General features: G+C 44.2%; 1 protein-coding gene across 4 annotated transcripts in view; it reads left to right on the top strand.

The window, feature by feature from the left end:
- The first annotated feature begins 203 nt into the window (after positions 1 to 203).
- The window catches only part of LOC109645499 (IQ motif and SEC7 domain-containing protein 1-like), a 90,138-nt gene continuing 73,384 nt past the window's right edge, over positions 204 to 16,957 (top strand). For 2 of the 4 annotated variants that reach the window (XM_069527622.1, XM_069527628.1), the window contains exons 1-2: positions 7,382 to 8,288; positions 10,539 to 12,588. In XM_069527622.1, the coding sequence (XP_069383723.1) occupies positions 11,849 to 12,588 (740 nt within the window). In that variant the 5' untranslated portion in view covers positions 7,382 to 8,288; positions 10,539 to 11,848. Of the gene's footprint in view, positions 258 to 4,452; positions 4,606 to 7,381; positions 8,289 to 10,538; positions 12,589 to 16,957 lie in introns of those variants that run through there. The other 2 variants (XM_069527625.1, XM_069527623.1) reach the window with 2 other exon arrangements.

Here is a 16,957-nt window from a genome sequence, read left to right as displayed (position 1 = left end):
TCTCATCACATTTCCCACAGACGTCTTTACTTCCTGTCTTGTTGTCGATCACTTCAACTGTTTTAAAACGAGTTTTAATCCTCAGAATAAAACGTTCACAAGTTGTGTGTCTGTCATTGAGCTGCTTCATCCTCCAGTCCAGTAGGGGGCGGTGTTGCAGCTTTAAGTTGCTTTGACAATCACCCAGAAAATTCAAAAAAGACGAAAGAACTGCTTCTTCCTGTTTTGCTTCATCAACATCCTGCAGAGATCAACAGGTGAGTTTCTGTTGAGACTTTAAACTTCATCTCTACTTCAACACTGAGCAGAGCTCACTCTCATGTAAACATGTTAACATGTTAACATGTGTGTGGAACATGTGTGTGGAACATGTGGAGATAAAACATGTTTCATTACTTCATTCTAACACTGAGCAGAGCTCACTCACATGTAAACATGTTAACATGTTAACATGTGTGTGGAACATGTGTGTGGAACATGTGGAGATAAAACATGTTTCATTACTTCATTCTAACACTGAGCAGAGCTCACTCACATGTTAACATGTAAACATGTTAACATGTTAACATGTTTACATGTGTGTGGAAAATAAATAATCACGTTTATAGTTATATATCATGATTTATAGATAGATAAATACTTTATTTATAGTTATACATCATGTTTTATAGATAGATAAATAATTTATTTATAGTTATATATCATGTTTTATAGATAGATAAATAATTTATTTATAGTTATATATCATGTTTTATAGATAGATAAATAATTTATTTATAGTTATATATCATGTTATAGATAGATAAATAATTTATTTATAGTTATATATCATGTTTTATAGATAGATAAATACTTTATTTATAGTTATATATCATGATTTATAGATAGATAAATACTTTATTTAGATAAAGGTTAATGAGTTAATGAGTCGAAGCTCAGAGAAGAAACACGCTGACGTGATGGTTTCTACTTCTACTGTGGTTCCTCCGAGCTGTCGGAGTTTAAAGAGCTCTGCTGCCGCCCTGTGTCTGAGAAGAGTCACTGCAGCAGATCAATATAAACATGAAGTTTACCAGAGCAGACGTTCTCCCACAGCCTTTGGTTCATTTCATGCCGACAGTGAACGTTGTTATTCTCAGATTATTTTTCACCTGCAGGTCTTTAAACAAACTGGCGTCAGAACTTTCTGATCTGGAGTCACAAAACAAAACCGAGGAATTTTTTCTTCAGAGCTCAAAACAGAAAGATTAAAGTTGACTTGTTTAAAATAACTTCAGCTCGTCTTGACGATGTTAACGATGTTAACGACGTTAACGATGAAGACTGAGGGTTTTCAGTCTTTCCTGCAGGTTTACATTTCCTCCACTGGGGGGCAGCAGAGCTCAGAGCTGCTGGTGTGTTCTTCATGGAGTTTTGAAAAATGAGCGTGACGTTTCAGAGTTCTCCGATTTTATTGGAGGAGCAGAGTGTGGGAAGCAGAAGGACTCAGCTGATTGGTTGGGAGGTGGGAGCAGAGCCAGAGGCGGCCAATCAGTTTACACCGCTCCTTTCTGGTGCTCCCTTCTTTATTTGCATCTGTTCCACCGCTGCCTCATCATCATCTCCTCCTCCGTCTTCTTCTCCTTCTTTCAGTTCCCCTGTCTTCTTCTCCTCCTCTCTCTTTAATAACTTCATCCTCTGTTCTTCTTCCTCTCCTTTCTCCTTCCTTCACTTCCTCTGTTTTTTCCTCCTCTCTTTAATCCCTTCTTCTCCTTCGCTCTGATGAACAGTCAGAAACAATCTAACGAGAATATACCTGAACATTACTCATCTCACCTTAACCCCCAATTATCTACGATATGATGAAAACACAACGTAGTTATTTGTTGAACGTGACGTTCTGCACGTCGGCTGTACATTAGATGTGTGATCGTGCTGCTCCCACACAAATCCACCGCCCCCTCACTGATCCCAGTTCAGAGGTGGAGCTGCATTAGAAGCGGAGAAGTGATGGACACACACACACACACACACACACACTGAGGCATGTTCACATGTACAAATAATCAGATGTTCACACAGCGTTACAGCTGCAGGTCAACACCTCAGGTTAATCACATGTCAGGTCGGGAGCTGAACGTTTCTACAGAAGTTAAATTTGATGAGAAACGTTAACTCTAAAATCATCAGTGCAGATAAACCAGGTAGGATGAACACAAAGTTAACTTCCCTCTGCAGACTTGCTTTTAACCAGCGTTCACTATAGGAACACAACTTTACTACACACTGTGACATGACACTCGCCCACATATAAACATGGACACACACACACACACACACACACACACACACACACACACGCCTTTACACTTAAATTAGTAGGAGGGATAATCACAGTGTTGATCTGTTTCTGCTCCTTCATGTCCCTGAAGAGAAGCACAAGAAATACACAAACACATTACACACCTACACAAGCAGCGATACGCTATAAATCACAGCATCACACACACACACACACACACATACACACACACACACACACTCCTCGCCCTCCCACTTATCGCTCTAACTAATTATACTTTGCTGAACTGTGCTGTTATAAATATGTGCAGAGGAGCAGCTCTGAGTTACTGATGATGATGAAGATGATGAAGATGATGAAACTGAATAATAATAATCAGCTGTGGATCCGGTGTCGTGGCTAAAAAAGTTGTGCTCAGTGTCGGTCACTCCACTCTGCTTGTGCTTGAACTCAGATTTCTCCTCCTCCTTCTCCTCCTGCTCTTGGAGTGTTCTACCCGGGCTCTCCTCTCAGTTTCTCCTCTCCAGTTACGCTGGAGTTTTGGACGAGCTCAGAGCCGAACGGCTGCTCCTTCGCGTTGAGGCGGTGATTCAGTCTCCGTGTTACCATGACAACAGGCACCTGCGGACCCAGAGGTCAAAGTACAGACGAACTCAGGCGACAGGACGACCGTTCAACGTCTGTGTGGTTTTTAAAAGTGTCAGGATGGAAAGTGTCGGCGAAGCTTCGTGTTTCTGTGACGGCCGTGCGTCAGATGTTATTGATTCGTGTGGAGAAATATTCAGTTTCTAATCAGAGAGAGTGGGAGGAAGTCAGAGAACAGAGCAGAGAGAGGAGGAGGAGGAGGAGGAGGAGGAGGTGATGAAAAGATTCAAATACAGAAGAACAGAATTCCAGTGAAGATAACTGAGCTGTTTCCACATCATTTCCACAAACCACTGCTTCTTCAGTTTGTAAAGACTCTGAGAGCTTTTCACTGATTGTAATCAGAACTTTACATTTAGAGATGTAAACGTAAAAATCAGGTTTGAATCGATTTGAATTAAACCTTATTAGAGCTTTATTTCATTATTATCATTATTATTATTATTATATTATTTCATCTTTGCAATTTGGGTGAGGTCAGAGGTTTATATGAAACATTTATATATCTTATATATATTATACATATATATATATATCTTATATATTATACATATATATATATAAGATATATATATATATATATATATATCTTATATATATTATACATATATATATATATATATATATATATATATATATCTCTAAAGTTCCACTGCTTCAGTAATTCTGTTTCTGTGGCTCCAACATGGAGACGAACGGGATGTCACACGAGTTTCCTGGTGTGACATCATCACTGTGCGCCAGGCTTCTGGTCAAAGTCAGAAACCAGAGCAGCCTGCTCCTGTTCTCCTCATCCTCTCTTTTCTGCTTCTCCTCCCTGTTCAGCCTGCTCCTCCCTTCCTTTCCTTCTTCTTGTTCTCCCTGTGCTTGAAGAGAGGAGGTGAAGGAAGCAACTGAAGGAAATGAGGAGGGAGAGAAAGAAAAGGAGGAAAAAAGGAGCATAAGAGAAACAATTAATCACAGGAGCAAATGCAGGAGGGGGTGCAGGAGGTGTGGGAGGAGATCGAGGAGTTGTGGGAGAAGGAAAATAAGATGTTGGAGGAGAAGGAGGGGGTGTAGGAAGAGGAAGGGGAGGTGCAGGAGGAGGAAGAGGCGGTGGAAGACAAGATGTGGGAGGAGGAGGAGGAGCAAGTGTGGGAGGAGAAAGAGAAGGTGCAGGAGGAGAAAGACGAGGTTAAGGGAGGGGAAGGGGAGGTGCAGAAGGAGGAAGGGGAGGTGCAGCAGGAGAAAGAGGAGGTGCAAGAGGAGGCCGCTGCAGGTGCAGACACACAAGTGGCTGCAGGATGTTGATGAACAATGCCATCAAAGAGTCAATAAAAAGAATGAGGTCTCACTCTGCTGCTGTTTTTAGAATCCTCCCAGCTGCCCTCGTTTGAGAGAGGGCGTATATATTTATTTATTTTTATATTCACAATATTTATATATATGTGTGTTCTTATATATATATATATATATATTTATATATAATGTGTATATATAAATAAAGAACAAATAGAGAGAGAGCCGTTGTATAAAAGGAGCAGTGTGTAGAAGCCACAGAGTGATGGATCTTGTGGCACATCGAGGATCTTCGGAGGCTGCAGCCTCAGCTCTGGTGACACAGACCGAGTGTGATGGAGATCTGTTTTAATATTCATCACATTTCACAGAGGAGGACGCAGGACGAGCTCCGACCGCAGGTGATCCACCATCGAACCTTTGTCCAGCAGACATGACTGCTGTGTGTGTGTGTGTGTGTGTGTGTGAGTGTGAGTGTGTGTGTGTGTGTGTGTGTGTGTGTGTGTGTGTGAGTGTGTGTGTGAGAGTGTGTGTGAGTGTGTGTGTGTGTGTGTGTGTGTGTGTGAGTGTGAGTGTGTGTGTGTGTGTGTGAGTGTGTGTGTCCAAGGTTTTACACTGATGTTTGTGTGCGGTTGATCCTGTCATTAATTATCACTGTCGATTGATTGATTGGTTGATTGGTTGATTGATTGATTGATTTGTTGGTTGGTTGATTGGTTGGTTGGTTGGTTGATTGGTTGGTTGATTGATTGATTGGTTGGTTAATTGATTGATTGATTGATTGGTTGATTGATTGGTTGGTTGATTGATTGGTTGATTGGTTGATTGATTGATTTATTGATTGGTTGATTGGTTGGTTGATTGGTTGATTGGTTGGTTGGTTGACGTCCCTGTAAACTGCCTGTGATGATCAGCTGTGGGATCAGTGGACATGTTTTGTCTCAGCCTCTCTGGGATCAGTTCAGTTTTGTCCTGAGTGTTTGAATTCAGGATTCAGGTTATCTCGTCATGGAAACTGTGGATCTGTGTGATTCAGGCCTGTTTTACTGCACAAGAGGTTTTTATCACATTTACTGTGATAGAATCTCACAAAACAGCCTCTGTTCTTTAATCACAGTCAACACATTAACAATAGAAATCATTCTTCAACCTTTGTTTCCGAACTTGTCCCTTTTCTATATAATTACTGTGCTGTGGCTCAGGTAGTAGAGAAAGAGTCCTTCATTCAATCAAGCTGCACCAAATCACTCATTCATATCAGTTCCCTGTTTTCTGTCTGATGTTGTTCGTCAAGATCCATAAATAATTATTTGGGAAAATGTAAAAATGTTAAAGAAAGTGATAAAGTAAATTGCTGGCTCTGCCCCCTGATCTGGATCCACACCTAAGTATGACACGTTTTTCTTGGCACGTGTTCTGTTCTTCCACCAAGTTTCGTGGAAAACCGTTCGATAGTTTTCGAGTATTCCTGCTGCCAAACAAATAAATATGAATTAGTTGATTAATCTGCATCGAATACGAGGAAGGGGATCTGCTGTGGCACGTCTTCACGAGAGCACTTAAAAGTCCCTTCACATAAAAGCTGCGTCTCAATGAAGGGCCTGCATCCTTCGCAGGACGTGGTCCGCCTCGCACACCAGGGAGTCTCTTTGAAAACGTTCTCAAGTAGGAGGAGTGTAGGTACCTGTTGCATTGGGCCGTGGTCTCTCTGTTCACAGGTAGCAGTTGTGACGGTATGACTGTAATAGCACTGAATACGCAGGGACGGACCAATTCAAGACTCTCGGGTTCTTGTTCACGACTGAGGGGACGATTGTCCATGGATGGACGGGTGGGCGTCAGCAGTAATGCAGGTGCAACGTTGTGGTGAAGAAGAAGCTGAGCCTCAAGACAAAGCTTTCAATTCATTGGTTGATCTACGTTCCAACCATCACGTCATGGTCGTAGATTTCGAATGAACTAATTGGAATTCGCTTTGAATAAAAGCATCAGCTAAATGACATGTAACCTGTAATGATGTCATGAGCTCTGGGTAGTAACCGAACGAAGTCACAAATACAAGCGACTGAAACTTTTCTCTATCGGGTATCTGAGCTCAGCCGCAGAGACAAAGTGAGGAGCTCATCTTTCAGGCATCTAGCCTCCGGTTGGAGGTTTACAGGGAACCAGGTGGACACGCAGAAGAAGTCCCTGAACTTGCTGGAGAGACAACATATCCCATCAGGCCAGGGAACGCGTCACGATCACAGGAAAGCAAAGCTGCGGAGACAGACATCTGGAATACCCAACCTGAGAGACGTAAGACGATGGATGGACAAATCAGACAGGACCAGATTAGTGTCCACACGGATTCAGAGATTAATGAAAATTCCAATTACTTTTTCAGTGGAAGCGAATTCGTAACTTTATGTCCCCTTAGAAAAAATGGTGTTCCGATGAGTTTCATGAAGTTGAGCATCAGTAACAAATGATGATGTAGATTAGAGGATTAGATGTAGATGTTCATTTCCAGCTCTCACTGAAAAGGCTCCTTCGGTTCTAGCTGCTAGCAGCGCGTTAGGAGCCACCTCCTCCAGAGAGAGAACTTCATTGATGCCAAGTACTTTTCAGACGTGTCCCTGGAGGACGTGGTACCACACACATTCATACTCTGATCGATACCAACGTGAGCGACACAAGTTTACACGACAGACACATGGACCCAGTGCTTCCCACTCATTCTCTGGACTGTGGCGGCCATTCCATTTAAAAATGAAGCGAAACATGTTTTACACTTGTGTTGCACACTATCCAACGGCTGCACGCTCGTGCTACGGTCCATCGTGTTTTTACCGTCCATGCAGTCAGACCTCATGGTGTCAGGTGCAGTTGTGTGTGCGTCCATGTTTCTGCCATAGACTGAATTAATTCTGTGGCAAACGCTCGTTTCACCGCTCAGTGGCTGGATGAAGACTTTAACATGTTTCTCACACAGCGACTGTGATCAGGTTATATATTAGATCATATATGTTCTTTGTTATCAGCCATTAGAAGCAGGTCATTATTTTCTGTATCGGTTTAAACAAATGCATATTGATCCTATATAGTATTACACAATGTTACTGCAGTATTTTTAGCCTACTTCCAATCCACTCTGTTATCTATATTCCTGGGGTGAAGTTTCTCTGGATGGTTTCTTGCTTCAGAGCTTTTAGTTTTTATATTTTCTCTCCTTCAGTTGAATCGGTGACATTAAAACACAGCAGAGGAATCTCTGTTCCTGAAATCTGTCCCAGCTGCAGACGCTGCTCTGTGCAGCCGCAAACATCCTGTGAATCGTGTGTCATGTTTCTGGTCGTGCACGAAAACCAGCGCTCGCCGCTGATGTGATTTCTGTGTTTGTGGCTGCGTGACAGTGCGTGTTTTCTCTCTCTGCTACCAACACACACTCTCCTCCATCCATCCATCCATCCATCCTGGCAGCCTGTCTGGACTCGACACCATTCTCCTTCCTCCCTCTCTTCTTTCTCCGTCCTCCTCCGCCTCTCCTCTCTACGGCAGAACAGCGAAGAAAAATACAATATTTCACTGGTGATGATAACGAGAGAGAAAGAGAGAGAGAGAGAGAGAGAGAGGGAGAGAGAGGGAGAGAAGCGCTGCAGCAGTGGATCGTCAGACACAGAGGAATGATAATTAGAAAGAGATTGACTCGGCAACAAGAAGAAAAAGAGGGAGAAGGGGGAGGAAGAAGAGGAGGAGAGGAGCCGGGCCTGCAGCAGTGAGGCGAGCAGAGGAATACATGAGGAGAGAGAGAGGGAGAGAGAGAGGGAGAGAGAGAGGGAGAGAGAGAAGGAGAGAGAGAGAGAGCAGTTGAATTGATCATATTCTGATCAACAACAGCAGAAACTGCGGAGTATCATCAGCAGCAGTTGTGTTTTTTTTCGGGGGGGAGATGACGGTGACAGCAGCAGCAGGGGGGAGGAGGAGAGAGAGAGAAATGTGAGCGGGGATCAATAATCCTCCTCCCTCCTCCTCCTCCTCCTTCTCCTCTTCCACCACCTCCACCTTCATCCCTCCATCACCTCTGCAGGAGCCGCTGAATCCTGTGAGCCTCTGCTATTCCTTACATTTTTTTCTGGAGGCTGCGTCGTGTCGTGTGAGTGTGTGTGTGAGCATGTGTGTGTGTGTGTGTGAGAGCATGTGTGTGCGTGTGTGTGTGTGTGTCATGTAAGTGTGTCGGTTATATAGGCCATAAGGGTTTTTATGTGTATGTGCCGACATCTATGTGCATGTGCAGCCTGTGTTCACAGTTCAGAGTGTGATGCATGTCTGAATGTGTTTCATGTGTATGTATGCGCATGTACGTGAAATTGGGCTGTGTGTGTGCATGTGTGTGCATGTGTGTGTGTGTGTGTGTGTTCGTGTGCATGTGTGTGTGGGTGTGTGTGTGTGGCAGATTACACGACTGTAAAATTGGCCAATTAAAATCGTCCTGCTGCTGTTAAATTAGACTGAAATTATATAAAAGATCATGAGACAGAAACTGTCTTCAGATGTGGACACAGTGACTCAGTGTGATTATAAATCAGGCTCCATGTATTTTACACTTTGGTCTCAAATTTAAAATCCAGAAAATGTAAATATGTTGAAGTGTAAATTACTGATTTCTATAAATGCATTTTCTCATCAAATGAGCTGATTTCTAAGTTTACAGGCAAACCACACGTCTCTCGTGATTTCCTGTTGACAGTTTGGATTATTGTTGATGAACAGTTGTGCTCCTCAAATTCTTCTTAAATCTGTGACGTCTGAATCTTTGTCCACCAGAGGGCAGCACAGACAAGAAGTGCCCACAGCATTTATATATATCATCAGCTTTTATCTTGACGAGTTGAGACAGTTGGAAAACAGTTTTATTATTTAATCATAGATTTAATTTGACGTTTGTGTCACAGTCTGAGAGTGCTCCCTCTCTTCTCGCTCCGTGTTTGGTCTCCACCACCTCCTGAGGGAAACGTTCCACTGTGATCACCAGCTGCTCCTGAGCTGAGTCTGGGGACAGGAAGTGGACAGTGGGTCTTACAGCTGTTTCTAACAATGAGCTGAAACTGGCTCTAGAGTCAAAGGGACGATGTGTCGGTTCTGTTCCAGAGGAAGTTATTAAAAATACCTGATTTGATCTGTTTTTGCAGTATATACAGAATATATATATAAATATATATATATAAATATATATACTGTATATATATGTTTATATGCTGGTCAGTTAGTGAATCATGAAAAATTTAATGTGCTTAATTGGTAATGATATAAATACTGAAACTGTTTGGCCGAGACCAAAATAGCTAGATGTCTTGTGTGTGTGTGTGTGTGTGTGTGTGTGTGTGTGTGTGTCCGTGTGTCTGTGTGTGTGTGTGTGTGTGTCCGTGTGTGTGTGTTGCAGTATCTACAGTATGAACAGTAAATAATTCTACATTTTATACTTGAGCCAGAAATCAGCTGGTGTTAGTTTAAGTTATAAGTCAAGTTGATTCCAGTTTGGATTCATGTTCATCAAACTTCTCAGTCTTGAGTTTAACCTGACGTTCCACAACACGGAGTTACCTACGATGTCTAATGGATGTCATCAGCTAGTTAGCCAGACATGCTAATTAAAACCATTTTCTACACTTTATACCATCTATAGGGAGCTCATCTGTTGAGTTCCACACTGAGTTTAGTAGAATGTGAATATCACGTCACTCGTGATGTCACACTCAACAAGTGAATCGCAAGAAAATGCATTTTTTTACGACCAACAATGGCGGCCGCCTCAAGAGTTCAGTGTATGTTGCTGTAGCGTCGTTTCAAAGATCTTCTGGTGATTGACAGGTGGTTCAGCCAATCACCTGTCAACTTTTCTTTTTCTTTTCTAAGTGCCTGCCCCAACAGTTCCAATGAAGCCTCCCTGATGGTTCTGTGTCAGGAACATAAACATACATATATATATATATATCTTATATATATATATGTATATATATAAGATATATATATATACAGTATATAATATATAGAAGAGAAACTTCTATGTAACAAAGGACCACATGAGAGAAGAGTCAGATCAGGGCGACAGCAGAGAGGATGAAGATGAACAGAGAAGAGAAAAGAGACGGGTCAGACAATCTAATTAAAAACAAAAGCAAAGGTGAAGGAAGTAAATGAAAGAAAGAGGAAAAAAGAAAAGAGGCGATGATCTCAGAAACAACTTTGTCATCATTTGATGTTTCCTGTTGACTCTCGTCCATTTAATCCTTCCGTCCTCTCATCCAGCCTGTTCTTTCTCTTCTTTTTCATGTGATGGATGGATGACATGAAGACGGATCCAGAGGTGCCCGCCTACCGGATGATAATGATGTTCAAACCCAAGTGTTTCACGGTACCCAGGGAGAAGACAAGCATCTGACATGAGATTCAACCCTTGCTGGACCCTGACAGAGCGACTGCAGGAAGACTGGAGTCCTGCAGATGAACCCATGGACCAGGAAGAGGCCGACGTCTCGTCTTCCATGTCTGTCAGAAGATGATCTTCGACTGACATTAACACTTTCAGTCTGTGGAGCTTTGCATTTCGTTGATATCTTGATGTTTGGTTCCAGACTGTTTTGCTGACGGACAGGATCTGAACTGAACTGAGCTACATGTACTTATTTCCCTGCTCAGAAAACTCTGGACTGTTTGATTTGAAATTTCACTGCAGGAGTTTTGATCCCAGGATTTTAAATAATGTTCTGCGGGGGAGCAGGTGATTAGTCAACTTGTTTGGGAGTTTGTACGTGGGGGTGCAGACTCTGGTTCTGCTGCAGTGCTTGGAAACAACTCTTGGATTGGAAAAAATATCAGTTGTTCTTCTCGTGTTGGTCAAACTACAGTTGCTCAGCAATGATAATGTGCTCCATCGTAGATCCAGAGGGACAAATCAAATCTGTCAGCTGTGGTCTCCACTCCTGCTCCTGGGAAACCAATGCTCTGATCTTCTGCATGGAGCGCAGGGAGGAGATACAACTGAGTTACTGACAAACACACACAAGGACACACTTTCTGACTCTGGGAGGAGGAAAAGAAAACCTCTATGTCCTAGAAATTTGTTCTGTTTTATTACCGTCATGGGTCCAAAGCCCAGCAGGAACATCTGACTGAACCAGGGAATGGTTGACGACTCGATAAACACCTCCGCCTGGAGCTCACCAGGTCAAGGTCCATCTTGATATTCAAAACAGCAGTCGAAAAAGAAAAAGTCCTCTCCCCCCCACTTACCTCTGGTGGGGGGGAGGGTGAAGGGTAGTTTAGTTTTTAGGGTGTAGGCCTTAGGGTGTAGTTTTGTAGTTATTTAACCTTTTGGTTTTCGTTTGTAGACTAGACTTTAGAGTAGTAAGTATTTCTGCTCTGGGTCTAAATATCAGTTCAGGAGGAGGTTCTCTGTTGTTGAGGCTTCCACTCAGTGAGCTACTTTTATTTTGCTTCTCTTCTAACCCCCGGGTATCAAACACTCAGCGAGTTAGCCGTTGGCTCTGCACCAGCTGTGGCTGTTACTCAGGCAGCATTTCACCTAGTGCAGAAGTTTAGCATTTAGCCTCAGTGCTAGCTATATCTTAACCATTTGTAACATCCAACAGTCTTTAGCTAATCATGGATGCTAACCAAGGCCCCGGCCAGGGCAGCCCAGAAAGCCCTAACCGGGCCGTGGAGTACCTTCTTGAACTCAACAACATTATCGAGAGCCAGCAGAAGCTTCTAGAAACCCAGCGGCGCCGAATCGAGGAGCTGGAGGTCCAACTGGACCGGCTCAGCCAGGAGAACAAGGACCTGCGTTTGGACCGGCAACCTGTCGTTCCTCCTCCACCTGCTCCTCCTGAGCCTCCACTCCCTCCTCCTCCACCGCCTCCTCCGCCAACTCAGACCACATCAGCATCTTTTTCCAAGAACCACCACTACCACCACAACAGCCAACACCAAACTCCTCCCCAGCCCCCCACCTCCATCTCCCTCCACCACAGCCACCACCACCACCAGCATCATCATCAGCAGTACCACCACCACCACTCCTCCACCCACCACTCCTACAACAGCACCAACAGCACCAGTGCGGCTGCTATCCCGGTTCCTGCTCCAGCTTCAGCCCCTGCCTCCATCACGATCCCGGCCCAAATGCCAGCTCCGATCTCTTCCCCGGCCCCGGCTCCACCTCCCCCTCCTCCGATCCCACCTAGGGATCAGCCGCGGGCCCACAGCCGGCTGTCCCGAGCGTCCTCCACCAGCACCGGCACCAACACCAACTTTGTGGAGAAAGAGAAAGAGAGGATCGAGCACCTGCACAGAGTCAACGCCTCCAACAACCACCACGCCCACACGCTCCACCATCACAAATCGTAAGTTAGAGTTTAAGGTATACTTACTACAACCAAAGCCAAAGGCAGCACGAGTGGATCTCAGAAGTGGGTTGACGTGATGCACTTTGCTTCATAGCAATGAAAAAGCTCTGCTGGTGCATTTAAATGCCTCTAATGTGCAGGATAAGTCTCTAAATCTGGAATAAAACCATCGCTGAGCTGCTGTAGGACATAAGTGTTAATACGACAGACTTTCACTACATTTCCAACTCAAACCGCCTGTCGTCCCACTGTCTGCTTTTCCAAAACTCGTGTTAATCTTTGACTTTGATTGCTACTAACTTTGCAGCTTCTCTCATGCAGGTTTTGTGCAAGCCTAGAAATAGTTGCTTGTTTGCCAAATTCGACCAGGAAACATCTTTTTGCTTGATTTTATTTCTCCATTGGCACAAAAATGCAATCCACAGATATTTCAGCCGAGGCTGTTTTGTTGAACGGGAGCGAAGTCTTTGTTTCTCCGGAGGCGAGGGTGCAGCTGATGTCCCTGTGCATTCTTTCTGTTCTGATGCGATCGGTGGCTGTACAGGGTTGATAAATATTCATTCTTTTATCAGCTAATAGGGCTACAGAGTGGAAGGTTGTAGCCGTAATTTCCAGACTGCAGGAGAGCAGGAGTGCGAGAGACTCCAGAGACAGACGAACTAAACGACTACAGCGTCTCTAACACTGATAATTGGTGGAGCAAAGACTGAACCGTGTTATGTAACAGATATTTCTGTCAAGCAGTCAAATTGTTTGTTCTCTATGAAACTATGAAGAAAACACGCTTTATGTTATAGTGAAGTTGTTTGTTGTACCGGTCACCATGGTAACCACTTACTCGGTAGCTCAGTCGCCTCCTCTTTCGTGTTGGATTTATTTTGTTGTAATTTTGTTGCTCTGAATACATTTTCCGTCTGTTCGCTGGCTGGAATTGGGTTTGTTGCTTGGCAACGCGATCTTAAGAGGATCCTATGAGGAAACGTTGAGAAGGACGGAGCCTCGTCTTTGTGTACGGCGGCTGCGTCGTGCAACAGGATGCAGCGTTGCAGTTGTCCCATGCGTCGACCGGGCAGCTCCTCTGTAACTGGTACCAGAGCTGGTCATGGTGATTGCTGTTGCCATGCAACCGTGGAAAACTGTTTGAAGGACAAAGCTCCCGCCAACGGTTGAGATGGTTTCAACCTCGATCTGTGCTTGGCGTGCTCGAACCTTTGCACAGCTCGTACCGCCATCGTGAACGCCGCCTCTATTCTCCTGCAAACACAGAGCAGAAGGAGAGAAGCTCCCGATAGACGAAGGCTGGGGAAACGCAGCGATGACTCATGGAGACAGATTTAATAGTACTATAGCTTTGTCTTAGAAGCTCTCATAAGTGCAGCCAAAGAGTAAAGCAGATTGAGCACAGAAGTACGCAGAGTGTGACTCAGACTTTCAGACGCATCAAAGTTCAGGAAGAAAATCCTCTGATCCCATGAGTCATGGGACGTTCAGGTGCATCTGATATACTGAGAAAAAGCTGAACCCAAGCTGGCGACTGATGTAACAGGCAGAGAACAATGATGGAGTCTGACAGCAGTGAGGATAAGGCTGATTCGTTATGAAATCACACAGTTCTGTCAGCTGCTTGCTGCCTCGTCAAGTGGCTGAGTGCGAGCCAATAAATCCCACACTGCACTGGGGCAGATTATGGCACAGAGGCATGACAGCATGTTGCAGAGCTGCCTACACTGGTTTCTGACTGATTTCTGATCAGGTCGTGATGCAGCAAAATGCAAAACACCCTCACACAGATTTATCTTGCAGCACCTCAGGCTAAATCTGAGAAAAAGACAAGACCCACATATAAGGAAGCAGTTTTAACGTTTAATCTGAAGAAGTGTCGTGAACTGAGGCTGTTGACTCCGACACACACGTTTTAAAACACAGGTTTCCAGCAGTTTTCATTTATGGTGCATTTTACACATTGTTGACCAGGTTCCTGTTGTGCAACCATGGTTTCGGTATCAGTCACATCTGAACCCAGACAGTACCTGGAACTCACTACTGCACAGTTCTGTCAAATGTACAAGTTTGTAAGTCACATACTGAGGTTTCTAAAACATGTCATGTTCTGTGTTTACGTCTTTAGACGCCAAGTCTGGATTTGATTTCTGAAACAGTCGCAGATTTAAAATAAAAATGTGTCGATCATGCTGAGGCACAAATTGCGAAACCTTCATCCATCATTCAATTATAAAAAACGTTTGATTTACTGCAGTTTTTACTGAACTGTCAAAGTCCAGATCTTCTGTGTCGGGCTGCAGACACCGTGTTGGTTGGTAACAAGTGTCCAATCATTTAGTTAAGATTGTTTAATCATAGTTAAAGTGAGGATTAAAAGTTATTCACACAAAGGTTAAAGGTTTTGTTGTCGGCAACAGGAACAGCACAATAAGATTCATGCTCTGCACGGAGCCGCCTGAGGGACGTTTTACCTGAAGTACACAGAATAAAAAATGCAAAACGCTGATATGATCCTTTTATAAAAGATTCAAGAGTGAAGCGGTGAGTTCACCGTCCTGAGGCTCAGTGTTTCTGAGCAGAGACACACGGCTCTAGAAATATAAGACAGCGTGTTTCAGCCTCGGCAGCTTCAGCCTGCAGTGGTCCCGTCACACAGGACACCTGAGAGTCCACACTTTTCAACCACACTGATGCACGTGTCCTGGGTCTGTAAACGCAAGCTCGTCCTCCAGCTGATGATTCGTTTTCTCTGTGAGTCACCAAAGGTAATATCACACAGAATGTGACGGCACCATGACCAGGATTAGAGCGAGAGAGAGGGAGGGAGCGAGAGAGAGAGAGAGAGAGAGAGGTTATCTTACAGTGTGGGTGTGGAGGAGTCAACAGAGTCAGATCTGTAGGATTCAGATGGAAGAAAAGAGAAAAGATCCCTCGTTTCTTTCTTTCTCAGGAAGATAAGCTTTGTCTCCGCAGTGACGCCACCCAGTGGCCCGGGTGCACGGTGCTTTCGGGGTTGTGCGTCCGTACGTCTCGTTCTTGTGAACTCAGTATCTCAAGAACTTCTTCACATGTTGTCCCTCAAACTCAGAAATGAACAGATTCGATTTCAGAGGTCAAAGGTCACAGTGACCTCGCATGAGAAAGAAAAACTGCATATAGTCTGAAACTGCATTCGTTGACTTGTGTTCATCGTGCAACACAAAGTATGAAACATCTGTGATGTGATCTGTTGTGTTTGCATTTACATACATGTGTCTTTGATCCGGATCAGATAACACACGTTAATGTGTCATGTTACCAAACCTTCACTATGTTTCAACAAGGATTTCCATGTCCAGTCTCTCTCTCTCTCTCTCTCTCTCTCTCTCTCTGTCTCTCTCTCTCTCTCTCTCTGTCCCCCCCCCCCCCCCCCCCCCCCCCCCCCCCCCCCCTCTCTGACCCTGTTTTTGTAAACAGCTGATGACGTCTCGTCCTCTGTGTGCTGATGACGATAACAGGAGTGTAAATGAGCTCGGTCAGCACCGTGGTTGCACCAGGTGTGTGTGTGTGTGCGTGTGCGTGTGTGTGTGTGGGTGTGCGTGTGTGTTAAAAGCACTTCATCAGCGCTGACTGTCGTCTGAAATTCCTGAGCTCGACATGTTTCCACCAGTGAAACGACTCAGACCATGAACACACAGCTTTTCTTAATGAGCTCGGTTCATACGAGGCACACGCTAACATGCACTGTATGTTCTCAGCAAACTCCCCGATGTGTTGTAGCTTCTTCTTTTATTAAAGTCTGGTCAGCTCATTAAATATGAGTCTCACTGATCAGCACTGAGCGTGAACAAGGGATGCAGTAGAAGTACGACTCCTCAGTAAAGTAGCAGTAACGACAAAGTAGATTTACTTCTTAAGATCATTGTTTTATGACGTCGTACTGAGCTGAATATTTACAGATGTTCAAACAGATGTTTCAACAATGGCCACGTCGCTACACTCATTTAAAATATTGAAACACACGTGACTTCAGGATGGAAACGGTACTGACAGTCAGGCTTCGTCACTATCACTGCCATGTTGTTTGAATCCAACCTTCAGTTTTAATCCCCGTCCACATTTAACACGCATATCACATGACCACTAACATACACTGAGCAACCTCTGGTCTCCTCCACATGTTAACAGTTGTATCATCAGACGATAAAGTTGTTCAGGGTCAGTAACAGCCCCCGAGTTCTCAAACTGAGACGGGACCAGCAGCGTTTCACTGAGTTCAGTTTGCTGAAGTCACCCTGCAAAGAGTGTGTGTGTCTGTAGATGAGATCATATCAGTCCTGCTCATTGTTGGTGTAATCATCAGCTGACCTGGATGTCAAGGCTC

This window comes from Paralichthys olivaceus, chromosome 6, assembly GCF_024713975.1.
Source record: "Paralichthys olivaceus isolate ysfri-2021 chromosome 6, ASM2471397v2, whole genome shotgun sequence".
Classification (NCBI taxonomy): Eukaryota; Metazoa; Chordata; class Actinopteri; order Pleuronectiformes; family Paralichthyidae; genus Paralichthys; species Paralichthys olivaceus.
This window is presented reverse-complemented; position numbering and strand designations above follow the sequence as displayed.